Source organism: Nomia melanderi, chromosome 2 (genome assembly GCF_051020985.1).
Source record: "Nomia melanderi isolate GNS246 chromosome 2, iyNomMela1, whole genome shotgun sequence".
Lineage (NCBI taxonomy): Eukaryota > Metazoa > Arthropoda > Insecta > Hymenoptera > Halictidae > Nomia > Nomia melanderi.
The window spans coordinates 26,660,284-26,687,927 of NC_135000.1; the positions used below are offsets into that span (position 1 = coordinate 26,660,284).

The following is a 27,644-nucleotide window of genomic DNA, read 5'->3' on the forward strand; positions in this document are numbered from 1 at the left end:
CACGCGTTTATGTGTGTATATACCATATCCTAATCTCGTGGCTGGCAATAAGGCCGCCGAGGGTTTCTTTTACAATCGGCCCGGGGGCCAATTAGATCCAAAGTTCTTAATCCGTTTATCAGCCGAGGCACGGTGCACGAGCCTCTTTCATCGGAACGGATAAAAGAGCTTTCGAGCTCGAGCCGAGGAACGCCGAATCCGATCACAGCGAATACCTAACTCCTCGACTGTGTGCGTTCCCCGGACGCCTGCGTTCGGCCGAGAATCCATTATGTATTAATCGCCGTCTTCGAAAGGCGGCGGCCCCCGGCTCGCATCGCGGAAATGAGAGGATCGCGCAGTCGTCTCGGGTAAAAATCAATCGGTTCAACGGGCCGTGGAGACGCGCGAGGGAAAACGGCCGTTTACGGGGCCGATTTACGCGAGATCCTCTCGCCTCGATTTCTTTATCGCGTGCGAGGGCAAAAAAGGGGAGAGGCGGAAACGGCCCGGAGAAAGAGAGAGGATGGCGCGAGTGGAAGGGAAGTGGTAAGACGAGAAATATTTCTTACTCGTGGGTAAAGATGGTCCGGCTGTTGATAGAGGGTCCGGGTAGGGGGGAGCGGGGGGGCCGGGCGGGCCCGTCGGGCCACGGGGGCCTCCGGCATGGCATTCGTGTGGATATTAGAGCGATTGTCGTGCCTGATTCGGTACGGTCTTGAAATAAGGCCCCCGCGGGCTGACAGCGGCGAGGGCTCCTCGTACAAAACCGGCTAACGGTGCCCACCCTCCGACTCTTCTGCACGAGATGCCCCACCGTCGACTCTCCTCTCCGACGCCTTCGAGTACCCTAATCTTCCTCTCGAGCTACTCTCCAGCCACTCCCGCCCGCTTCTTTTCCTCCGACGCGCGTTCCTCTCCGGGCGTCGCGCTCGCTCACCTTCCCGTCTATTTTCGGTGTTTCGGTCGCGGGCCGACGCCGACGTCGCTCGCACGGACGCCCGCGAGTTCTCCGCTGGGTCCCCGAAGTACGCCTATTTCGGGCCCGGGGTCCTCGACGATTCGCTCGCGGGACCCGCCGAAGGACGAGGGAAAAAGGGAGGCGAGAGCCGAAGAGGCAGCTCCTTCCGCGATTCGAAGTCCTGCCCCGGAGGTCCGGCGTTGTTTCCTCTCTGTCCCTCCCCTGCCCGTGGACCATATCATCCTCCGGGGCCGACGTACCGGTCGGCATCGTGTGAAGTCCGACCGAGCCATTATATCCCCCTTTGGCCGCCTTCGTGGTGTATATACCCGTCGAGGCATCTTCAGTCACTACGAGGAGCGAGAGCGGCGGCCGGGGGGAGGGTGCCGAGACACTGGCGGAACGGCCGTAGGGTGAGACGAACGGAGAGAGGGATACCGGCCAAGAGAGAGAGAGAGAGAGAGAGAGAGAGAGAAACAGTGAGAGAGGTAGAGAGAGACGGCTGGGAAGTGGGAGAGCGGCGCGAGTGGTCTCTCTTCCACCCTCGTACACCTTACTCCCCTTTTCCCTCGGACGCGCGGTTGGAACGGAAAAAGATACGAGCAACGATGGCCGCGGGAGGGAGCGCGGAGGAGGAAGATGAGCGAGGAAGCGCGAGGTGAAAGATGCGAGAGGAAAGTGCGTGCTGGATCGCGCGGAGCCCGAGAGGTGTCGGGGCCCGCATTAAGGGGGCGGAACGCCTCGAAGGGGCCCCGAATTATGACGTCACGGACCGCACACGTCGCGATAAGGCGAGCCGAACACGAAAATGAATTGTTCGCCGCAACACGGGGACCGTGAATGCCGAGCGAGCGGGCTCTTCTCGGCCGTTCCACGTCGGCCCGTGCAGCGGAATCCGTGCACGGAGACTACTCGCTGGAAATTACGGAGCGAACTTCTACGAGTAGTAACGGGACTCGGTTCGGATATAGGTTCGTCATTCGGAAGAAAGCGTTGCTGAGGAGTTCACCAAAATGGCGGAGAGATTCGTCGATGCTTCGGGAACAGAATATGCGACTCGCGCGACGAACGAATTAGACAACGCGAGTCGAACCTCGAACGAGGGTTGGGGGTCGGATGATTCAATTCCGCTTTAGCACCTGGCTTCTGGATGATTCGGCGGTCAAGGGTCGGTTGAACGAAAGTCGACGTCGCTGTGACTCAGTTGTTACGGTACGACTTCTTCATCGTTACCGAATCACTTCGAATAAAGACTGGTCATCCGAGGAGAGCGAACGATCGCTCGCTCTTCCGAGGAGAAGCGGAATTCGGGCGAAACCAGTCATCGAATTATTACCGGATTCGGTCTCACGGCGGACATTAACGAAGCGAAACGTGTGCTCAGCGGGTCGTGCCATTCTAGCGGACAGGAGAATCATTCGGTCGATTATAAGATAATGCTGGTTCGGCGGGTGAAAAAAAAGAGTGACTCGGTCAGCGATTGGAGCGGGGAGGGGGACGGTTTCAGAGACGAACGGAGAGAAAGAGAGAGAGAGAGAGTGAGAGAGAGAGAAAGAGAGAAAGCGGGGAAGGAGGCACGAAGGAGGAGGAGGAGGAGGAGGAGGAGTGACAGGGAGAAAGCTCCACCTTTCGAAACGATCGTTAGATTCACGGAGGAAGCCGCAGTGCGTGTGAAAGGGAAGACGGACGCGGGGCGGAGGCGGCAGGAGGCTGAAAGAGAAACCGGGTAAAATAGAAAGGATCCGTGGGGATCGGCTTCATTCATGAAATCCTTTATCTCGCCGGATTTCTACGAAAATTGGTTCCCACAGGACCGGAGACAATGAGAAACATCTTTTACGACTGCGTCGTGACCGTAGGTGGCCGAGCTCATTGTGAGCTTTAAAGGTTGCGTTACACGCCGCGTTCGGGCGAGCTCGCGCGAAAACAGCCTCGTCATACATACGTGCATCTCTCTTCCTTCTCCTTTTGTTTTTCATCGGATCTATGATTCGGCTGGTTTGCGAGCCGTATGGGCGTCCGAGACGGAAATTGAGTTGTACCGCATTCCACGACGCGATCCTTTGACGCGTCGACGGCCACGGTGGTCACCGATGACCGGCGCTTCGGAATCGCTTGGAAACAATTACGGTACGCGAGGCGATCGACGTCGAATGGGAGCGTTTAACAACGGGAGTAACTACGTAATGGCGCAACGCCGGACTCATTAAGATTCTATTTACTCGATTTAGCTAAACTTCCATTTGTACCTGTTCGTTCGTGGCAGCGACACGATAACGCGCGGAACGTTGAAAATTCCCGTGGCGATCGGCGCCGCGTTAATCTCAAAGGAAAAGGCTGATGCTTCCCGGCGCGTCCGTTTGCGCTTATTAGCCGGGTTTCCGGAACCGCGAGCATCCCCGGACGGCTCGGTGCGCGATTAATAGAAGCCTGGAAGAGAGCAGTTGCACGCCGGTCTCGTAGTTAGAGGCGGTAGCGTGGGAACGGGTCAAGCATCGCGGCCGGGACGAATCGCAGATTGGCCCGATCCGCGGGTAATCCGACGCTCGCCGGAATAGGAACACACCCGTGACCGTCCGCGCGTATAATCTCGGAAAGACGGGTACAGAGGGATCGCGGAAGCTACCGTCGGCGTCCTGTTACTCCCGTCGGGCACGCGTTGCCGCGACCTTCGGTCCCGCGCGGTCTTCTTTATCGGTCGACGCTGTCGGACTGTAATGCTCGCGAGTTTATAGCGGTAATCCGTAAGATCCGTTTCGCTTCTTAATAATATCGACCGTCTTTCATCGACTTACAAGGTATCGCGCATTAAATTCTCCCGTGCCGGCGAGCGGCGGTCACGTGGAACAGCGATAAATATAGTTACGAGCTAATAACGCTCATTAATTATGTACACAAATTCGTAATATACGAATCCGCCACCCGTATAAGCGTAACGAAGTCGACATGGGCGGCTGTGGAAACGTCGGCGGGGAACGCGGGGACACGAAGAGAAAAGGGGAAGAGAAAGGAAGGAAGAAAGGTGGAAAGAGATAGAAAGTGTGCGAGAAAGAAAGAGAGAGAGAGAAATGGAGAGAGAGAGAGAGAGAGAGAGAGAGAGAGCAGGGAGATCACCGGCTACCCGCACAAATGAGTATTTATGAGCGCGCCACGGCTCTATATTATGCCTCATTTCGCCAGAGGATCGATTAGCTCTAATCGAGATGTACAAACAAAACGTTAATAAACGTTGCTCGTTCCACGTCCCCGGCGAGTTCTTTCGCGAAAGCCCGCGCCGGCCGGAGCGGACGACCAACAGAGAAAGAAAGAAAGAAAGCTAGAAAGAAATGAACCGGCTCTCGGGATCGAGCGAGTCCTGCCCGGGCTCGCTCCTACGTACAGGTATTCCGCGTGTGTGCGCGCGGACGCGGCGCGCGAGCACGTGACACGTGTTCCTCGCACGTGCTGCACGCACGTGTACGTGTACGTGAGTACGAACGCGCCCCGCGATTAACCATCGATTAGTCTCCTCGGACGCGACGATCGAACGCCACGATTCGAGACGCTGCCTTCCGTCCTGGACCGAGCTGCCCATCGAGCTGCCAACGAGCGGACAGCTCGCGATCGATTTCAGCGAGAGCGTTTCTTCGCGGGATCGATGATGACTAGCCATTAGCCGCTAGAAATATGAGAACAGCCGGCGAATCGGCGGAGACGATGACGAGTATAAACGGCGAACGTCGAGCGGTCTAGAAATAGAACGAGGACGAGTATAGTTAGGAATTTGTTATGAAAACTACTGGAAACGGAAGGAAAAAAGCGTGGAATGCGAGGCACAAATGCCCGCCTAATTGGATTCGTAAAGAAACGACCTGGAAATCGGTTCAAGTAATGGCGACGCGCGTTATCCGATCTAAATGCAACAAACGGATCGCGATAAATTCCACGCGATGTCCCCGGGGACTCTACGGGCGGTGGAAACGTACGGCGAATCGCGAATCCCCATGGACGAGGTACGGTCACCGGCGTTGGAAGAAACGCGCGAGTCTCGCCGCGTATCCGAGGACCAGCGGGCGGTCTTGATTTCGATTCATCGAAAACGGAGAACGGAAACGCGGCGAACGTTGCCGCGTCTACCTCGGGCTCGACAAATACGACGAGAAAACGCGGCAGAGCACGGTAGACCGTTTCGTCGTAGAATTGGGTGACTAAGAGGCCAGGTACGCGGCGAAGAAATTCTTCGAGGCGCGATTGCGAAATGCGATCGTACGTATTCCGAGATATGATCTAAGACATCGAGTCGCCGAGTTCGAGGGTAATTGAGACTGAACGACCTATTAGGTCATCTCGTCAGCGACATTGTTTCTTGTTTCGCTAAGATATGTTCCAATTCCAATTCGAAGGTGGCGTTGGAAGAGTCGTGAAAAGAGATTTAAAAGCCACGCAAGAATTAATTGTTCTCGCCGCGAGTTGCCGTGAAGATCGTAGAATCTTGATGAGTTTTAATACGATCACGCTTAGAATATTCGAGGCTTGTTCCAATTAGCCGCCGCGAACGCGAACAAGCACTAAACGGGTTTATAGAAATTTCATCTGCCGCGGATCGCGAGGAACAGCGACTCGATAGTTGAGTCGCGCATGAAATGGTTAATCGATGTCCCACTGTATATAGCGAGGCGGAACGTAGCAATAGCACGGTCCGACGCGTTCCAACGTCGATAGTTTGAATAACGAATCAAGTGGCAATAGAGATCTGTCCGCGATGAGATGCAAGGCGGACGGGGACGCCGGACCTACCGCGCGCCACTCCGAGAGTCCTCTCGATCTTTTCGTGGCGCGATCCGATCGAGAGGGTCCACCGTATCCGATCGCATCGAGCGATGCTCTCGGATAATAGAGCCGCATCATCGTATTTAATAATCGTACAATGGTCGACGCGGCCCGATAAGATCGCGATCGTTTCGGTGGAAGGGCGAAGCCTCGATAAGACCCACGGCCATAATAACGCAATTAACACTTCTTTGTTCGATCAATTTCCGTCCGCTTGTCCGTCCCGGCGAGCCGGTCGCGAAACGAAAACCGGGCCCTATCATGCGGAGAAAAAGACGTGTGGTATTCCGCGCGCATTAATCCTTTCACGAACAAACATCGTCATTTCGACGACATCGAGTCTCCATGTCTGGAATACGAAGTTGTAAATTGTATAATTCAATCGATCGAACAACTATAAATCGGCATAGTTCCGTTTTTCTCTAGCATTTCAGAGTTTGCCACGTAATTCAGCATCATCAGTGGAAGGTTTCGAATATTTCCAAAAATTCCGACGAAGGGTTAACTCTGTCCTCCCCGTAACGAGGACTGCCCGTGATTCCGTTCAAGGGACTCTCCCCTCCCCCGCTGTCGTACAGGTCTATCGAGGAGAGTATAAAAGGTTCGTATTATATTTTAATTAATATATATCTCTTCGTAATTCCCGGACACCCTGAAATGCTCGATACACCGTCCCGAAGCTTGCCCCTCGGGTTGATTACGATCGTTTACGACCGGTAAATCACTCGGCGTCCCTCTCCCCGCCGCGTTCTTTTTCTGTTTATTCGCGAAACGTCACGATAGCCCTAATCGTTGAAACCGGTAGTAAAACGATCGTTACTAGTCGCGACAAAGAAACCGCCACCTTCGAGAACAAACGAGCCAATAAACTCGTTTTATCGGCCCACCGTCCACCCCGCCGCCCGTCCACCTCCTCCTTCCTTCCGTTTTGCTCGGAGAGACGTTCCCTTCGAAACCTCGCGAACCCTTCCTTTCGTCGCGTATTTAACATACCGACTAAACGCGGACAACACTACCGAGATACCGAGAAACACGGCGGGAGAGGAGGGAGGACGGACTCGACGCGGCGGCGGGGGCGTGCGTGCGGACGGCAGGAGATACGCGTTTCCCCCCGACGGTCCTGGCGTGGGTGTCGAGATCCTAATCTGTCCCGGTCCGCGAGTAGAACAACAACGATTAGGCTTCCATCTGGTTGGTCCCCGGACACCTCTGCTTCATCGGGCCCGGTGTACTTTCCCGCGTGAGTTGCCCGAACGCGCACCCTTTTTACCGACAACCATTTACGCGACTTCCGACTCGCTTGTCGACAATCTTGACGAACGAGTGGAAACCTGTATCGATTAATCCTTCAACGCGTCGACCGCTGCGGGGACGTTTAGCGGAATATCATAGTTCATAGATTACGCCGTTATCCAGCTACCAGGGCTTACCGTACGCTTCCATTCGATACTCATTTTCTTATTGTAACGCCGTTCGAGCGATTAGGAAGCTCTGGTCATCGGCGAGCAACGCGGCAGATGACGTGTCGATACATCTCACGGGTACGTGCCAGATGACGGTCAATTAGCCGTCGTAGATCTCCTTCGTGGTCTTTACAACGGACGCGAATAATGGAAGCAAATAAACGGAACCGATTGGAAAACGGCACGTCCAATAGGACACGCGGCTCAGTTCTGAGAGGCAGAGAAAAAAAGAGCCGGGGGAGGACGGGGATCCACGGAGGAACGAATAGTTGGAAAGACCGGGGGAAGAGGAACGGTCCGATCCATAAGATCGAGTCCGAGGCCTATACATATGCATAGCCGGATAGCCGCATCCGCAGGGAGTGTGAGATCCGACAGCTTCGGAGGTGGCAATGAGCCCGGGTCCCGCCTGCCGCCACACCCACGCGCATATATCTTATTTTCCCTCTTTATTTATTCGAATTGCCGTTGGTCGAGGGCCACTCTTCGAATCCCCATGGCTCCTTTGCCATAATAGGCGAGCATGGTGGCCCATCGTCTCCTCGGCCTTCCCTCTATCTCTCGGGCTGTTCCTTATTTTCAGCTACGCCATTCCCTTGCCCCCTCCGAGGGCTCCCCGGGAATGCGGATTTTTTCATCCTCCGTTCGGCCGTCTCTTTTTTTCCCCTCCCGCCTCTCTCCTCCCCTTCGTCCCTCGAGTCGTCTTTTTGTCGAATTCCCTCGTTCCTCTTCGATTGCCGGTGTAGACACAGGTACCGGTACAAATGGATAACGCGTCGCGTTGTCCCGTCAACGTTGGAAGAGGATCCGGCCGAACGCGAGTCGTGTATTACGGGAATAAGGCACGCGGTCGAAGCGCTCGGCGGCGCGCGGCGAACAATGGGAGAACTCGGAAGCGAAATATCTCGATTAGATCCTCTTATCCTCTTAAGTTGTTACGGCGGATCGACGCGGATCAGCCTCTCCGACGGCACTTCGGGCCGTATCGGGCCGAGGCATTGTCCGCGAAAGAAGCAACGGCGCGGCGGAGGAGTATCGTTGGGTCCCGTGGAGCTCGGGAAAGCGTAACCATCCGGTATTTCCCGTATTTTTCTGGTCGTTCGAAGGGGCAGAACCTTCTTTGAAGTGTCAGGACATTTCACAGATGCGTGCGCCCGGATACGCACGAGAGCGCACCGAACAAACGAGCTTCCTCCCGGTTTTTCAGCGAGATACGAGCAACGCCGGCGAATGAGGAATAGCCGGAACGTCTATGATCCTCGAAAGCAGATTATCCGGCAGCTACTTTTAGCCGGCAAATCGATCATGCCCGAGCGCACTCTAACAAGTGGCTTTTAACGGAAACGATGCCCGATCATCCGCGCTCGGTGTATCTTCCTCGTCGATCGTGCGATCGAGCGTTACCATTTTGTAACGGATATCTTTTCGGCCGCCGCCACCGCCGCCGCCGCCGTGTCCCGCAAATGGCTGCGATGCGACCCGAGAGGATCCTTTCTTTCGGACGCCGGACGATCCTCCGCGTTCGGCACGCATCGTTTCCGAAGAAAGAACGCGTCCCGATCGACAACCGTTTAACGATGCGACGCTTCGCCTCGTCCCGCGTCTCAATGGATCGACCCCTTTCCCTTTGCTCGTCGCTCGACACCATAATAACGTCTTCGTTCCGCGGTGTAACGCGACGAGCACTACCGTGACAATAGCGTACGAAGGGCGAGCCGAACTGGCATTCTTCCGACCGAGATTTAAACCTAAATTTTACCGTTAAAGGCTGCATTTGAATATGAACTCGACCGTTAGGCTTTGAACTTGAATTTAACATAAAGAGCAGTGATAGACTGATGTTATAGAAACGAGCATGCTAACCGTGAATACTACTTCGTACACCTTCTCTACACCTAATCCGATACATCTTCAACTGTTTCGAACCATTGTTTTACCAGCATATATTAAAATCGAAGCAAACGCGTGCGAACTTCACGTTCAAGATAGCAAAGTAAACGTGGAAATTCAAATGTTCGTTATTACTAGTCTCTGAGGTGTCAAAATTCAGTATTTAATGTACTCTAGATCATTATATCGTATTCTGTTCATTCATCTAATTCACTTCGAACTCCTTAGAAACAACGCTATCACGGATCACCGTTTTCTCATTCGAAAAAGTTAAATCCGAACTGCTCCACCTCGACATACCCTATTTACGATAGCCATGAGCGTAGTCTTCGAGTCCGTATACGCGAGACAGTGCGTTAACACGTTTCTCAAATTAATCGACCGACGGTTAAGAATCCGTAACATAGTAAACGTCTAAAGGACGGCTCGAAGGAACAGTTCTCTCGAGTACCGCGTGAAACAAAATGTCCGCCGTGAATCAAACCGACCCAGCGTTCCCGTCGCCATCGGGGAGCATCCGTCATGCGAGGGTTGAGAATAAGAAGAGACTCGACGCCCCGAAGTGTATTGCCTCGCGCACGGTACACGGTCGGCCGCGTTCCGCTCCGTGTAATCTCGGCGAGGAATTCAGAGCGGAGGTTTTAGGTAAGCGGGCGATTAGCGGCGGACCGCACAGCATCCGGCGCGGAATAGCGCGGAGAATGCGGATCGAACAAGGAGTCGCGACGGAGCGGAATCGTTGGAGAATGCTCGGCAAGGTTCTCTCGGAGGGAACTCCTCTTCGATTCCTTTCTGGTCCGGTCTATCGCATTCATCGGTCGCGTCTCGGCTGTACACCCGTACCGAAATAATCGCGAAGAACAAGGCAGCCCTGGCCCCCCGAAAAGGATGGGGGCGTGACGGCGACGTTCCGCGCACATTTCTCTCTCCTTTCTTCGCCGGGGCGTGGGTGTTGCGTTCACTTGACGCACCGTTCCACGGGCATAATGCCGGATGACGGGTCCCGTCGAGCATCCACCGGGATTCGTCCACCGACGCGCGATCGTCAAAGCAACCATCCGGGCACAATGTTCCGCCGTTGAAGAGCTCCGGTAGGAAGTGGGACGTTCGAACGTTGAAACGGCGAAACGTTCGGCGCACCGCTCGCGCGCCGCGTTCCATTCTTCCCCGGGGTCTCACCCTGTACTTTACCAAATATTGCTTCTATAAGTGTATCGCGCTACCCCGCCCCCCGGTATCCCGGATCGTCGAATCATTGTGTCCTCGTTGTTCGGTAGGGAGCATTCTTCGCCGGCCAAGAAAAACAGCCGGTTAATTATATCGGAGTTATTGTGGTGGGCGGCCGGGGATAGGGTAGAGAGTACAACCCTCGAGGAGCTTTAAACACGGCCGACCAGCAGGAATGCATATTATTAAAACATTCCGGACAAGTTCTCCGTTTGTCGGCCGGTGGATCCCGGCGGTGCTCCCGCCGTCGCAGCCTCCGACGTTTCCATGGTGAGCGAATCGCTCGAATTGCTAGGATGATCGTCTCTCTCTCTCTCTCTCTCTCCGACGTGCACCGATACTTTTATTAAGGATGCTCTCCCCTCGGTAATCGCGGCCGCCACGCTCTCCTTTCGCGCGGAAGCGGCACAAAGGAGAAGTTTACAGTTAGCGCGCGTTCGGCTCGCCGAGGGGCCGCCGAGGGATGCGTCGCGGTGGTTTTTCCGCGTTTAGGAATTTCTTGTTAAACGGCTGACGTCTCAATTACAGTGCGACCGGCGCGATCGGCCGGGTTTCTCGCGGCGCCGAACGACCGAGGATCGATCGATTGTCACGCTCGGGACGTGATCGCGTTTCTGCCGTGAAACGTGCCTCGGTCTCCACGATCGGGGGAGAACGCCGCGACCGATCGCGTTCGGGCCGGCGAACGCGCGCCCGACTAATCGCGGGAGAAAACAGAGAACGCCGAGAACAGACGGGAAGAAGGGAAGAAGGCGCGATAACTGACACTCTCCACGGCCGAGGAAAGATAATTCGTTTATCGGGATTTCCATGCCTTCGAAGGGGTAACGAAGCGAGCGAGCGAGCGAGCGCGTATACGACCGTCGGCGAGCTGGGTCGACGCCAGTTTTTCCGTGGACATGCCACCGATTATGTGTGCGCGATGTCATGGGAACGGTCGCGAGAAAATAGTTTTTCTTCCGGGCGGCGAACCGAGCGATGGGAGAGAGTAAGGGCAACGACGAGCGGACCTGAATCACTCTGACCCCTGTTCGAATGCCGGCCAATTAGGCTTCCGAGCGGGAGTGCATCGGGACGCATTGCACGGCGATAGGATGATCGAGTGGTTCGATGGTATCGGTGCTCGCGCGCCAAGATCATGGTCAGGACACTCGATAGCCCGATAAGTAATGCACCCAGATAGGATGACAGTGGGTACACGGTGAACCGAGGAGGGAGAGGGAGGCCGATTCGCCGGGGAACGGGAGGACAAGCGGATCAGAGGGTATCGGGGTGAACGGAGTGCCGAGGAGGGGCTCCTCTGGAAGCAGCACGAACGACGATCTTATCGCGGCGAAGGTACCTGGTCCGGGCAATGAGCGTCCACTACCAAACGAATGGAACGTAGTCGGTGGTTTTCTCTCGCGCGCACGAACAAAAAGGAACTCGGGGCGCGCAACGGTCCGCGTGCCTCGACGAATACTTCGGGACGATATCGGCCTCGGCCGAGAGAGAGAAGTACGCGATTGCCTCGGCCACGAAATTCGTCGCGTCGTCGCCCCGTCGTCGCCTGCCGTCCGCGCGGCAACCGACCGGCTGGCTCGACCCTCCTCTTTTCCCCTGGCGAAGGACGCGGCTCGCGGGAGGGATCGAGCGGCGCGCGCGAGCTCGTTTGTTCGGCCGAGGATTCTAATTAGCCGTGGCTAATAATCGTACGCCCCGCGAACCAAACGGATTTCGCCGGCGAAACGAAGGAGACGGCGTCGATCGATCTCGGATCGCCGGGCGGCGCGCGTCCGTTCCAAGCTCGCGCCAGCTCTAATTAGACGAAGGTAAATTGTAAGCCGATCCGTGTATCAAACGGGTTGCCCCGTTCTCATCCGACGACCAGCGAATCCGCGTCTCCGGCGGACGGAGCCCCGACGGCGCTCGCTTTGTATCAGGGCGGCGTTTGATCTTCGACCACGTGCCACGTTGGGGTGACTACGGGCCGAGCTATGCGAACGGGGTTGTTGCGACTAATTGCCAGCTCAGCGACCACGTCACCGAGACCCGCGCTTCCACTGATCCGACCGAACCGAAGGAACGATAGCGCAGAAGGGACGAAATCCTGGCCGAGGGAGAGGGGTGAGCGGTGCTGATTTAGATTCAAGGGGAGCCCGGAGAGAGCTCCCGTACAGAGGCAGCGAGATTCTCGGAACGTCGTTCGTTACTTCGAACCCGTTCGTCGATCGCGCGGGGACCGATCGCAACGTGGAAGGCCAGCCCAGGTGAGTATCCACGCAATCGATGTACCTACGGGAGTGCTCGGGGATCTCCGCGTCGAACGACGCTCGTTGCGATACGTCCGACGACTAAGGTGCGCCGGAACCGTTCGGCCGAGCCGACGGAATCTGCGCGCGCGTGCAGAATCCAACGAAAACGAGCGAGGAACGGGAGACACGGTGGGGTCGAGTAGGCGGAAAGCGGAGTTAGGGAACGAGATAAACCTCAATTATGCCGATTGAGCATCCTCCGGGGGATGCTAGGTAGGGGAACGCTCGCTCCTCCTACTTTTCCTGCCACGTGATCAAGGGCAACCTTCCTTCCTTCCTTCTTTCCATCCGTCCCCAGCTTCCTTCCTTCCGCTCGTTCAGCTGCTTCTCGATCCTTCATCGTCGGAAGAAGGAAAGGACGAACAAAGGAGGCCGCGGCAGCGCGTCGCGTCGCGACTCCTAATCGCGGATCGATCGAGGGACGATTCGTTCGCGCGGGGGAAAGATTTCGATGATCGGCATCGCGAAGAAAAACGCCGCGGCGCGGTGAGGGGCAGGACGCGAAGGTGCAAAACAATCGGAGCATCGACGCGGAATACCTGTTGGTCCGCGGAGAGGCGTTTTCAGGCAGTCCTTCGAGGAACGGAGGCAGACGCAGATAGGTGGACGGATAGAGATAGAGAGGAGAGGAGTCGGAAGAGTCGCGGAGAGAGACAAAGCGGGAGTGAGAGAGACAGGTGAGCGGAGGGATAGGCAAAGAGAGGAAGGGATAGAGATGGAGAGAGACAGGAGGAGCGAATTCGAGGGAAAAGGACGGTCGGAAGTGGGAGGAAAGAGAGGGAGATGCAGAAGCGGCCTAGAGGCTCTCTCTTTCTCCCGGGCAGGGTCCGGGCATCGGGCTCTCCTCGTCGCTCGTTTGGTTTCTCCCTGTCGGTCTTTGGTTTTCTCCGCGCTCTCCATCTCGGTTCGTCCCCGTCCCGCAGTCTCCGCGCGTGTTTCCGTCTCCGTTGGCGGTTTCACTCGCGATCGTCCATCCTCGTCCCACGGTTTGAATCTCTCAGGGTGGTGGCCGACGGTAGTGGTGGTCGTGTCCGGATGGTGGTGGCTATGGTGGGGGGGTAGTTGGTTTCTTCGTGCCTACCGCTCCCTATCTCTCCTTTCTCTCCCTATGGGAGGGCGAGGAGGGCCCCCGTAGCCGCGCACTGCGCACCGAGTTCATCATAGACAGACCGATCTCCCTGACAGCTCCTCGTCGGGCTTGAACGGAGGTGGAATCATCAGATTCTGTCCATCTCTTCCCCGGCTCGCAGTAGCGTGTCCGGGATAACGAACGCGGAAACACACGGGGACAAACGGAAGTGATACGGGCGCGCTGCCCCGTCCGTCGTCGCCTCTCTCCCGCGGCCGAATCGAATCTGCTCCGCCGTCGGAGCTCGAGCTCGCGTCTCGCGATCCTCGGTTTATCCGCACCTTTCTCCCTCCCACCGTTCGATCGCGTTTCACCCTCCGCTGCCTTTTTCCCCCCCGGTTTCCTTTCCACTCCTCCGCCAGGACGTCCTGTCCTCGGTCGTCCTTCCGTTCTCCGGCCGCGTACTCTCCTCCTCCGTTTCATCCCTTCTTCCGGCCTCGGCCCGCGGACTTCCGGTCTTCTTATCGGCTACTCTCACCTTTCGACCTCTCCGTTCGATCGCGGCTCGACTCGGCGCGTCGCCGCACGGTCGCATCGGGTTTCAAGCCGATCGGGATTTCTACGGGACGGACGCGCGATCGGTGCCGTGAAGCACGGAACGCGACCACATGAAGTTTGCTATTCGACTGTTTGCACGAACGAAACGTTAGCTCCGGTGGTGCGCGCGCGAAGGGGGAAACCGACGCAGGGCGGGAGGCAGGCCGGCAAGCAGGGGAAGAGAGACGGAAGGAAAAGATAGAGAGAGATAGGGCGAGAGGGGGAGAGAGGGAGAGAGACAGGAAGATAGATAGATAGACAGAGAGAGCCAGAGAGAGAGAGCGAGAGAGAGAGAGAGAGAGAGAGAGAGAGAGAAACAGAAAGAGAGAGAGAGAGAGAGAGAGAGAGAGAGAGAGAGAGAGAGAGAGAGAGAGAGAGAGAGAGAGAGAGAGAGAGAGAGAGAGACCAACCGAGACCAACGGTGGAAGAGGAACACGAGCCGTAGGAGGGGGATGAGTGCGTGGGAGGAGTAAGAGATCCCGGAGGGCGACTTTTCTTTTATTTGAGCTTGACACTTCGTCGTGAACGCGCGCACACACCGGAAGTAGACAGAGCCCGCGCGTCGATCTTCTTTTTCTTCGGAAGGTTCGCGCGCGCCGAGATCGGGAGAGACCAGCGCGAAAGCGGAGCGAAGGGGCCCCGCGCACACCGGCGACCTCGCCGACCTCTCTCCACGGCGTCGAGGGTGCAACGAGGACACGAGGCGGAATGTCGCGGTGCCTGGGAACGAGCGAGGCGGACGAGGTCGCGAACGCGATCCGCGTTTCCGTGGTCATCCGAGGATAGACGTCAGAGCCACCCCTATAGCCGGGCACAGCGGCGTACTCGGCCAGATCCGGAAGTGTGACTCTGAATTCGCGGTAATGTCGCGGAGTGACCGGGGGACGGATCGATCGCGGAGAAAGGAGCCGCGTGGAAATGTTTAACGCCGACCGTGAATCGGTGCACCGTCCGTGGCGAGCGCAGTGCCAGTGAAGTACCACGGGAACCAGATCCGGGAGAAGAGGAGTCCGAGCCGCGCGGCGACGGACGCACTCGACGGCAGTATTCTTTTTTCTCCAAAGACGGGAGCCTCGCGACGAACGGGCTCGCGCGACACGCGCCGCCGACTAATCCCGAGCGGACGGTGCGCGTCCGAGGATCCACGGGGAAGAGGAACCGGCCGGCGACCGATCGTATCGGGGATCGAAGGAAGAAGGAACGGAGGAAAGGGGGAAGAAGACCCGCGAGCGAAGAAAGGGGTGGAAAATCGACGGCGGTCGGTCGACGAACCGTTCGATCGTCATCGAGGATATTGTGTCCCGGGGTAGTTTTCGGAGCGACCCCTCGAAGCGGCGAAACTGGAAGCTCTCGAATCGTACGGAACGTCAAAGCAGAAGCGCCGGTGCCCGGGGCGAGGAGGAGTCCTCGACGCGTGCCAGGCTGCTGATCACAGGCACCGCGCCGGAGACGAGAGACGAAGAGTAGGAGAGGGATTCGGAAAAAAGCCGTACAGAAACGGAGAGGAAGAAAGAGAGACGCGGCACCGTCTCTCGAGCGAGGGGTCCTTCCGTTCGGGTGCTAGGGGTGTGCAGCCCTGGACGAGGGGTCGCACTCGACTCTTTTAAAGTGGGCAAACCGCGCAAAGAATAAGCGAGACGTCCTCGGGGCGATGACAGGATGCCTCCTTCTCGATCAGGACGCGTCTACGAAGGACCACCGTCTAGGATCGCGACTAGGATCGGACCCACCGTCGCCCTGTTGCTCATTCTGCTCGAGAATCGTCGGTAAGTACCTCTCCGACCTCCTCCTCCAGCCTTTACCCGTTTCCGATACAACCGCCGGACGGCACAGCGGACCGCTGCTTTTATCTTATCCCTCCCGATTTGTTATTGCTACGGCCGAGCTGGACCCGACTCGTCGAACCAAATCATTTACGTTCGATATCTCTCGTGTCGCGTCTTGTTGAGACTCGATCGGGCCGCCGCTATTTATTTACGCGTCGCGATGTCTCTATCTCGTGGGCCAGACGCGGGATCGCTCCGCCGAAATTCGTCATGGGATAATTATAAATCCTGTCGGCCTTCGTCGCGATGGCTTCGCGATTATCGTCCAGCATTCGCGCGTTCCTTCGTTCGTTCGTTCGTTCGTTCGTTCGTTCGTTCTTTCGTCCGTCCGCAAAGAGAGTCGGGATGCGCGAAGTTCCTGCTGGTAATGGTGGCCAACGACTGAGACTAACGACGGCGATGAAGACCGCTTCTAGACTGAATAGAGTTCTGGTCGCAAACTGTCGTGTCCAATTACGAGAAGAAAAATTTACGAGCGCGCCGGTGTACGCAACCTCCTTCGGTTTCTCTCCTCTTCGTTTTTCGCCGTTCCACTCTTTCCGTCTGTGTGCGGAAAGAATCTGTCAATAGAGACGGCGCGTGAAGGCGGCGGTCGCATCGACGGCTCCGAGTAGAGCACAATGACGGAGTGCAAATAGGCCCTTTCAACCGGCTCCGTGGCACGAACAACGAACGATCCCGCTGCGATCTTCATTATGCCTCCCCGATCTCGTTCCGCTCCTCGTCGGGGCGCTGCGCCGAGCGCCCTCCACGCTCTAATCGAATCTTTCTTCCGGCGAAGAATCGCTCGGCCCGTCCCCGGGCCGGTTCGTTTCGCGCGAACGACGTTCTTTGGCCGCGGAAATCGCACATTTTCCAGTCCGATCGTCGGACTACCCGGGGTTCCTCGAACCGAGATAAATCCTTCCGGGAAGCCGATTCGCGTTCGTCGCCACGGAGAGACGGAGCAAACATTCCCTCGATTGATTTGCTCGAGACTTCCTCGGCCGGGAATACCGTGACGAGACTTCCTCGAAGTTCACGGGCGTGAACCGTGTCCACCGGCAACGATGTCCCGACGTTTCGCCGGCGATGCAGCTGACGTCACCTCCACTGTCAGCGAGACGTCGGAAAATCATTGTTAATGAGAACCGGCTTGCATCCGGTAACTTTGAAGAAGACTCATCGCTCCCCCGATTATCTCGCGACAATGTTCCGCCTGGAAAGAACGCGGCGACGACGACACACGAAGTCGGAGCGCGCGGCGCGCGGACCAAGACGATGCACCTCCGACATACTCCGGTTGCCCACGCGACTCCTCGTAAATAATTACAAACAGCATCCGGGAACAAGGCCGTACGTGCACCGACGAGTCGCTCGTGCGACGGACGGCTCGCGAGCACGCGCTCGTAGACGCGTGCGCTTCGGCGTATTTACGGAACCGTATTGAATCGCAGCATCGAATAATTCCCGTGATGGTAACGATCGGTAAACCAGTTTACCGATACGAGCGACACGGGCGCTTAGCACCCCGTAAGACGAGGGCCCCCGTAACGCCGATTCCGGTTAATCGAGCGGAACTCGTGTTCGTTTTCGGCGGTTTCCACGCGACGCGGAACGCTCGGCCGGCTCGAGAGGAGAGAAAAAGATAGAGAGAGAGAGAGAGAGAAGGAGAGGCCAGCTCCACGGCGAGCGACCGAACTCCGCCGCTCTTCCCGTAAAAATAAAAGCACCGAGGCGGATTCGATATCTACCGCTGGAATTCTCGCGGGTCAGCCGTAACGAGTTCTCTCTCCGCGGGTATACCTCCATTAAACGCGAAATTCCGTTCCGTGGTTCTTTATCTTTCTCCCTCGCTGTGTGGGTACGTGCGTGTAATTCGCTCTCTCGTCCCCGTCTGTTCGCGGAGCGAACAAGTTAAATAAAACACGTGCAGCCGTGCCGCCGCCATCTTGGATTCCTCCGAGACCCCTTGGATCATTGCAAAAATGCGGGACGCGCAGCTCGCGTCGCCGGCCATTGATTTGCTCCGCGATTTCCCACGGATTTCGGCGAACGGATCCGGAGATACGAACGCGGCCGGTTTCCGCGATCCACGTCGATCCCCGTCGCGACGAATTCCCGCCGCTTCCGGCGCGGTGTACTCCCGGACGAATGCCCGCGCGAGACTGTTGCACGGGGGATCGCGCGGCATCGGATAATTCGACGACCGTGAAAAACGCGTGCAGTCCCGCTCGAAGAAATATCGTCCGACCGAACGAAAAAGGAACAAGGGCTGACGGCGAGGCACGGGTCAGACTGCTGCAGGTACGCGACGTCTTCGGTAATTTGTTTCGGGGAGTTGAGATCATTAATCTGCTTTCGGTAGATCATCAATAGCGCGAAAGATAGCAACGGTGCAGCGGTGTATCGGTTAATGGGAGCCCTCAATAACCTTTGCGACCCTAAAATGTTGGTCCTCCTCCGCCGTCCTTTCCCACACTACGCGAGAAACCGAGCTGCCAAGACCTCGCCACCCCACCGCGGCTGGCCGTTCCGCCGGATACGCTCTCCTCTCTCTCGTTTCCTCCTCGTTTTGTCCACCGAACGGCCATCCCTTTTCTCCCTTTTGCTCGTTCGCGCGGGTGCTATACACAGCTTTTACTTTAGGAGAAGCTCGTCGGCTAATTTGTACCCGCAGATAACCACCGTCCCGCCGGGAATCTCGCATCCGTCCGTGACATCCTTCGGGACCCCCGAAGGACCCGGCCCGGAGAAAAAATTGACCGTCCCGGGCGGCAAATAAACGAGCACCGCGACGCGACACCGGCTCCTCTCCATTCGAAGGGAACGAGAGAACGAACCTCGCGCGACACTTCCGCGCCGTGAAGGGTACAAAACGCGGCGAACGCCGCTCGAACGGAGCCTCGAGCTTGTATTCCTCGGGCCCGCCCCTCCCGGCGCGGCGATATAGCTGCTCCTTTCGCCTCTCTTCGCGTTTCATTTTTATCTGAAAATTAATTAACACCCGGTGCCCCGTAATGCGCCGCCATTAGGCGGAAACTGTCGCTTAAGATAGCGGTTTAAGAGCTCTTCTTCCGAGAGGTGAACACCGTTATCGCGACGATGCGAAAGGGCAGACGGCGAGGGCTGGAAAAGGGGTGACGGGAGGGTGGGCCGATACGCTAGGCACGGGTGAACGCGAACGGAGGAGAGGGCGGGCGGCCGGATATTCGAGCGGCTCTTTGAGAGTTATCGCGCCACCTTTCGACCCCGGCCTCGTAAAGTTGCCCGAAGGAAAGCAGACGCGTGCAAGATGCACGCGCGCCCAAAGTGCACGCAGCCAGCCACTGTCTCTCCGTGGCAAATTTACCGACGATTTCACCGCGTATCTCGAGCGCGTCTTACGCCGAGCTCTCTCGGCCCCTTGGAATCGTTATCGGCGACGCGACGGTGACAGACTACTCCGCGCGTTCCTTCGGCCGTCGTCCCGTCACCCGGCCTCCGCCAGCTGGGCGCAAAACTTTCGCGTCCGAGTTTGTGGAAACGTGGTAGGAAACCGTCCGTGGCTACTTAAAGGTACGGTGTTCCTTTAATCGGCGATGGATCCGAAAGCAACCGTGTTCGCGATCGGGAATTCGATAACCGGTGGTACACGCGGCGCGGCAAAAGGGGAGCAACGGTGCGGCGCGCGGGGATGAGCCCGAGGAATCGGAAGGAGATCGCGCCGCGGGCACGAGGAATGTCCCCGGCCGGATTCCCTGAAAGCAGAATCACTCAAAGCGATCGAAGCGCGTGCGCCCCGTGGGAAAACCGGACGACCGGGGCCCCGAACTCCCCGGCCGCGAGCCGTTTCGCGCGGCACCGACAGACGTCGACGCCGCGGGAACTTTAATTGGTGAATTTCGTTTGATTTCCAGCGCGACCTGCTTAATGAGCAACTCCGTGGACGATTGGGTGAGCGGGAATGCCGTGGTCTGCAACGGTATTCCTGGCCTGACAAAGGAGCAACGCGAGCTATGCCACAGAAATCCGGACGTGACGGTGGCCGCGATCAAAGGTCTGCAGATGGCTATATCCGAGTGCCAGCACCAGTTCATGTGGCACAGGTGGAACTGTTCGTCCCTGACGCCGAGCAGTAGAACCCAGCAGAGCAGCGTCCTTCTTCAAAGAGGTAAGCTATGCGCCGACCGAAACGAAACGATCTGGCGGCCGAAGAACGTTACGATCGAACGCGCGCGAGTCTGTCCTTTTTCCGAGGCAGAACAATTACGTCTCTCCGTTACCTCGAAACAATCGCCGCAGTGTTCTCCTGCAAACTGTTCGAGCGCGTTTCGTCTAAACGTCCGAAAAGACGGGCAGAGCGACGTCGCTCGATTCTCTCGGCAGGACTATCGAGGAGGCAAGGGGCGCACGAGGAAAGGTGAAATCTTTTACGACGTCGTTGACGAGGATGAAGCGGCGTAGGCGAGAGACGGCGCGCTTCCTTAAATCAGAATACGGTCTGTGCGCGCCTCCTTGGTCGCGGCCAGCTCCGAGAACCTGTCCCAAATCCGTGAGAGAAAGGAGGAGCAAGGACCGAGGTGGGACGAGAACAGAGGAGATCGCCCCCTCGACTGTTCTATTCCAGTGTGACATATAAATTCGTCGCGGCGCGTACGTGCGTCGAAAGAGGAAACATATATCGTGTCGGACGAGTGCGCGAGAGCGCGACATCGAGCGCACCTGACCTGAAAGCTTAAGTTTGTCCGTCCGCAGCCACGATCTCGGTGCCCGCCACGTCTGTCTCTCCTCGTTATCTGTCCCCGTGGATCGGTACACCTTCTTTTTGCTGACTGGCCAGGCTAGAGGTGTCGATTCCACCGCTCTTTCTGTCCTCCGTCCGCTCGCACCGTCGGTTTTCGTTGAAATTCGTTTTCCACGCTCGCATCGGTATCGTTCGGGGATCATCCGTGTGAAAACGGTCCTCGCCGATCGGCGTCCGAAGTTCCTTCCGAAGTTTCAGAGGGCAGCAGCTTCCGAGAAACGGACCGTACTTTACCATTACCAACGGTTCCGCGCAGCAGCTTTTTAAAAGACGACATCGGTGGCCGGCCGAGGGTCCCGCGGTCATTCGAGAAATCCACCGTGTCAAATTCGTGCTGGCTGCGTATCTTCCGAAGTGAACGCGCGCGCGCGCGTGAGCGAGCGAGCGAGCGAGCGAGCGCGTCGTTAAATCTCTTGGACACGATCCTCTTGCCCTCTCGTTGCTCCTTCCGAGCCCCGTTCTCCTCCTGCTCGCGGCCCGCCTTCGGCCGCTCGTCCCCGCCTCGTCCCTCGCCGCGTCACTCTTTTGCCACGTATTCGTTAAACCTCGGCAAAACGGCTTAATGTATTATGAAATGTACACGAAACGATCCTCCGTCTCCTCCTCCTCCCGCTCCCAGGGGCCCACACAAGGCGACCGGCTACGAGACACGATACTCGACATTCGCTTCTTCGCGTGGAACGATGACAGGGTACATGCCCGTAAATGCCGGACAGGATTTGCGCGGAGCAAATTCGAAACGGCAGTCCTGTTCAAATATCCCGAGAACGCCGCGGTTTTCCCGAGCCCCGAGGATGTACGATTATAAAATCGAAATATCGGGCCGAAGCTTTTACAGCTTTCGATGTCGCCGCGACGATTCGACACGATGTATAACCCCTCGAGCGTAACGACGAGTGGGACTCGTGGCGAGGATTCGGAAATCGGTTCGATCGAAATCGACGCTGCTCGTTGCGCGCGGACACGGGAGGAGGACTGTTCCGCTCGGATAATAAACTTATCGTTGGTGAGAGGTGCTTAGACGCAAAGGAAATCACACCGCAAGGGGTTAATGCGATCGTTGCGCGACGAGGTTGGAGAGAGGCTCGGCGATCGTAAACTGGTACGCGCTTATCGGATATCAGTACGGTAAAAACGTGTATACCGTGGAAGCTTAGAGGAGCGGGACCAATTTGAAAACCCGTCGCCGAGAGGATAGGAGAGTAGCTGAGCGAGAGGGCCTCTCGAAAAGAAGGCGCACGCTCCCGTGGATGTAACCGAGCGCGTACCCGGTACGCTATCTATTGAGTTATCTAAACAGTGATTTGGGCTTGACACAGGGTAGCAGGGTAAGGGCTGCGCGCCATCCGTCACCGGGTCCCTGCGTCAAGGGCCGAAGAGTAAAGAGGCATCGTGGCCCTCTGCGCACCTCGGCCTCATCCTCCTCTTCTTTCTACCTCGACTCCTCTCCACTGTCCACGAGAAGAGACGTACAACTCCCCGTGGAGGATTTATTACGAGTCCCTCATGCTCCTCTTACCATCGGACAGTAGCAGCAGGAGCGGGAGCAGGAGCAACAGCAACTGTTGCGGTAGCAGCAGCAGCAGCAGCAGCAGCAGCAGCCCTCCAGCAGCTATCTGCATTATAAAACAGTTGCTGCCAATAGCCGTATAAAGCGTAAGCTTTCAGCAACCCCTCCCACCGCGAGCCCATATAAAGAGCTGTTTTCGTCCTCTCTCGTCTCGGATGCCGGGCTCCGGCGCACGAAGAAGGTTATCATTCTCCGAAACGGAGTGAACCGATATCGACGACTTCCGAACACGTCCCCACCGGTCCCCCGTCCCGCGACCGATCCACCTCGTCGTCGACGTTTTTATCGGGCCGGCGATCGCCGAAAAATCTACACGATTCCCGAAGACTCGAAGGCGAAATCGCGGACGAAGGTCTTTAACGTCGCCGCGTTTCGTACGATCGACGAAGGGCGACGTAATCGAGCACCGGCTGTCCGGGATCTCGCTCGGCGGAGCAGCTCGTCCTGTCGAACGTCGGCCAGTCCGCCGCGCCGCGGCCTCGTCGAGGGAACGACGAATCTCCGGCGCAGCAGCAGCAGCAGCGGCAGCAGCGGCAGCAGCAGCAACAGCAGCGTTCTCCGAGGTAAAAGGAGACGTTCAGAGAACCTCGGAACGAAGTCCGGATGCGGGACCCGGGGATGTCAACGATCGACTCGGCCAGCTCCCGCGGCCTATCCTTTCGCGACGTGAATCGATAAAGACGAAATTAAAGAGCATGCCTCGCCGAGGACCGGCCCCTGTCGCGAGTCGCGCTCGAAACATGGATTCAAAACGGGAAGAATAAGAGCGGCGGCCGAACGGGGGTGGCCGGGCCGGGTACGCAGAGAGGAGGGACGCGACGACAGGCGCGCAGTGCCTCATCGGGTGTCAGGAACGAATACCACAAATCCTCTCGAATGTGCCTTTAGCGCGTCTCCCCGGTATCTCGGTCTCATGAATACTGCAAATACCGCCCGGTATTCGTGGATTGGAGTAGCTCCGCCGGAGGAGGGGCCAGGGGGAGGCAGAGTAATGTGTGGGCATTGTCGAACAGCCGCGGAGAAAGGGAGACAGTTCGGTCGGCGTACACGGCACCGAGCCCGCGGGCAGTCGTGTGTCGTATCGTTTGTAAGGTGACAGCCACCATTGCGGTTTGACGATCGGCCATTCGTCAACGCGACTCCAGCGACGCTTCGGGGACGAGAGACCTTGGAGCCGCCGGAGAAAAAGTGCGCCCGACGTCGCATTACGCGCAAACGAAACGGCCCGATCTCCTCTCGCCCCCTTCGATCCACGAGTTTCCAAATTCTACGAACCGCCTCCCCTTCCCCGTCGGCCGGACGCGATTTATTCGCATCGGCGAACGGCCGACGAGCCGATCGACGATTCCGAGGGGACCTAATTCGGCGTTCGGCCGGCGGCGCGCGAACGCGCGAGGAAAGAAACGGAAAAGGAGAGACCGGTCGGGAAAAGGAGGAAAGCGCGGAACGGTCGTCGCGATCGGCCACCGCGGGCAGAGTTTGGTATTACGTGTTCGGGCACCCCACCGGGCGATCGTTTATACATGCAGTCAATGGATGCCCGCCGGCCGCCGCTGCTGATGGCCACGCTTTGTTTTGACGGACGGCTGAATAATCTACCGGTGAACTCCGTCTGATGGCTGTCTGTCGGCCGATCCGTCGAACGATCCGTCGGGCCCGGAGCTCCTTCTACGGAAGCCCGGCTCCACGGTGTCCCGCTGTTTCGCGTTCTCGTCGCCCGCGAGAGAAACGACGAATGCGATCGCCGCTGTCGCGTCTCGTCGCGTCGCGTCCCGTCGCGATCGCTCGCGTGTATTACTCTCCCGCGTCATCGTGGACGAGCGGCAATTTGCTAACCGGTCCGGTCCGCCCGTCCCGATGCCTCCACCTTTCTCTCGCGCGTCCCTCGTCCGCGGCGCGGAAAACGAGAACGCTGGATATACTCGAACGGAGCAGACGCCGCTGACAGGAGATTATTAGCTCTAGTTTCCTAGATGCGATGCTGTTACCGGGAATGCCACGGTGAGACCGAGCCTCTTCATTTATACGAAGGACACGCGATCGTCGCGGCTGGCTTCGTCGTGGCACGGACCACTGATACTCTAGTTTTCTAGGTGGAGTTTGGCCGCGCGAACAGGGTGAAATGGAAGGTTTCGTTTCAGGTTACAGGGAGACCGCGTTTGCGTTCGCGATTTCGGCGGCCGGGGTGGCGCACAGCGTGGCACGGGCGTGCAGCATGGGCGGGCTGCTCTCCTGCGGATGCGACCCGTCGAGCTACAAGGGTAAGCCGCCTGCCAAGGCCAGGGGCACCCAGTGGAAGTGGGGCGGCTGCTCTCACAACCTCGACTACGGCATGGAGTTCTCGAGACAGTTCCTAGACACGCGCGAGAGGGCCGAGGATATACAGTCGACGGTCAATCTCCACAACAATCAAGCTGGCCGCTTGGTAAGCCGAGCTTCCGATCGATCTTCCCTCTCCCGGATCCTGGCCGAGAGCGTTCCTATCCTTCCCGAGCGGATCCCCCGTGTTTCGCTTCACGATCGTTCGGATCGTGAACTCGGGTTTCGCGATCGCGGTATCAAAACAAATGGAAAAACGTCGAGAAACGTCGAGGTGGAAACGGAGAGGAACGGAGACGGGGGAGATCGTGCGAGAGAGGAGGAGGCGGTGAATAGGGGTGGAGAGGAGTAGGAGAACAGTCGTGCCGAGTCCGTTTCTCTCCCCCGTGCGCCTCTCCACGCTCGGTCTCGCCTCGACGTTATTAAGACGGAGCCCGGGGCTGGACCACCCAGCCGCAGACTCATTAACCGTTTGGTGCGCGACACCTCTTTGTCTAAAGGAAAATTGCCCCCTTTCTCTTCTCCCTCTGTTCGTGCGACTCTTGACCAGTCCGCGCGAGCGTTCCGTGCTCGTGACCGTCGCCGTGGGCTCGCTACGCCGCGGTTCCTCCCCCTCGTATGCGCAGCCACGCGAGGCCGACTATCGAACGATGGGATTTCAGGCGGTGGCGAGCAACATGCGGCCGCACTGCAAGTGCCACGGTATGTCCGGTTCCTGCGAGCTGAAGACCTGCTGGAAGGTGGTGCCGGACTTCCGGGTGGTCGGGAAGACGCTCAAGGATCGCTTCCGGAACGCCGTGCTGGTCGCGCAGAGCAACCTGGGCAGCGTCACGCCGTTGACCAGAGTCAGGGGGTCGCGGAGGAGGAGGCCGGACCGGCAGAGGCAACGGAAACATCGCGGCGGGGCCGGTGGGAACGGCGGCGGCCGCAAGAGGAGGCCACGGGACCTCGCTAAAGAGTTGTTCTACTACCAAAAATCGCCGAACTTCTGCGAGAGGGACCCCACCGCGGACATCCCTGGCACCTCGGGTCGCAAGTGCAACAAGACCAGCTCCGGCGGGGACGGGTGCGGCAGCTTGTGTTGCGAACGGGGGTACAACGTCGTCAGACAGCGCCGCGTCGAGCTGTGCGGATGCCAGTTTAAGTGGTGCTGTGTCGTGAAATGCCAGAACTGCACGGTGGAGGAGTGGATCACCGTTTGCAAGTGAACCTTCCGGCTACTCCTCCGATTCTTCTATCGCGATTCCTCGTCGCCGGCGAGCGACGAGAGTCGAGAGACTCGCCGCGGCCGCGGAAACGACGAGCCCGAGCCGGGGCGTGCTGTCCGGCAGACCGTGCGAGCGACAGGTTCGTGTGACAATGGTCGATACACGGATTAAATCGGATCACCGCACGAGCGGTACTTCGGATACAATCTGATTACCACTTCGGTTCGTTATCCCGCCGTCGAGGAACACGACGTTTCAATCGTCCAAGAGGATGACGCGTGCCATCGGGAGAAACGAGACGAGACGGAGCGTCGCGCGACCGAGAGACATTCGCGAACATCGCCGACGATCCGCGTCCTCCGCGCACTCGATGCATCCGATTCGGCGAGCGCTCCTCGATCGGCGCCTCGAGCGGTGATCGTGCGTCGTCCGGATGGAACGGGTCCAACGGCTCCGACGAGTGAACCGGCCGAGCACACGCCGACGGGGGAAGCGGACGTGATTCTTCTTAACCGCGCGCGAATAATATAATTTAATCGTACCTATAGATTAAGCGAACCTATAATTTATTTGTAACGTAACTCTATTTAATTAGCGAATAATTTGAATATCCACACCAACTGTAACACCTCCGCCACAGTATTATTAGAAGAAACAGAGAGCGCGTGTGTGTGTCGAGATTTGCGAATGGATGCGATTGATTGTATACAATTCAATAATGCGCGTACAATAAAGAGTTCCTTCGACCGATAACCAGTCTCCCCGGTGTTTTCTCTCTCCTCCCGGGACCGGTCCAATTACCGGCGAATCGCGATTCGGTCAGCGAGCAGGCGAACGGTCGGCCGAGCGGCGATCGCGATCGCTTCAATTTACCCAGAAATCCTTAAGAATCGCAATGCTTTTAGGTAGATTTACGGACGGCCGAAGCCATTCCGATACTTTTATTCGTTGCTCCGGTAGATATTCGTTCGGCCTTCTTTCCCATCGATCGACCGATAAATTGCCCCCCGTTACAACCTTGGAAAAATCTGTGCCAATCCCTCTTACGCGCCCGGTGAAAACGCCATTGCGATTCGATATCGAAACGAAACTTCGGCCGTCCCCGATACCGTCGTTACGCGTGGTTCTCCTTTACGTCGGCCGTCGAGTGTCTTGGCAACGAGAGTAGACCGATAACGATTATCTTTCGCGAGCGAGCCGGCGCGGCTTGGTCGAACGTTACACGGTTGGACGGCTCGGATCGACTCGCTCGAAATCCCCGGGACTCAACGGCGGCAAATTAGGTTTTCCAGTCTATACGCGATGACTAGGATTCCGATTAGATTAGCTCCGAAATCGGACGAGGATTCTCATAATCGTATTTAGTCGGTTCGGTGCTCGCCGCGACGTCGACTCCCCCGATAATCCGGAATATTACCGAGACAGTTCTCCGCGAGCTCTCGATCAATGTCCTCCCGCGAAACGGGGAAACGGGGAGACGGACGGACGGACGGACGGAGCGTTCGTTTTTGGCCGCGGCGCCGACCGATCGTCCCACGGTGAATCCCGCGCGCCCGTTATCCTCGCGAGGAAACCGGAAACCGAGAGAAGACCGATCCGAGCGACGAATCCCGGGGAACCATTACGCGAGAAGTCGCGGCGCGCGCTCACTCGCGTTAACCGGCGCG

General features: G+C 57.5%; 2 protein-coding genes across 2 annotated transcripts in view; one reads left to right on the plus strand and one right to left on the minus strand.

Annotated features, from left to right (window-relative positions):
- The window catches only part of LOC116433949 (protein Wnt-6), a 64,397-nt gene that overhangs the window by 31,335 nt on the left and 5,418 nt on the right, over positions 1–27,644 (minus strand). The window lies entirely within an intron of this gene.
- Wnt10 (Wnt oncogene analog 10) lies at positions 15,256–26,666 on the plus strand. The gene is made up of 4 exons (XM_031991700.2): positions 15,256–16,055; positions 19,994–20,247; positions 24,592–24,875; positions 25,432–26,666. Exons 1-4 carry the CDS (start codon positions 15,949–15,951, stop codon positions 25,975–25,977), a joined length of 1,191 nt encoding a protein of 396 aa, XP_031847560.1. The 5' UTR covers positions 15,256–15,948; the 3' UTR covers positions 25,978–26,666.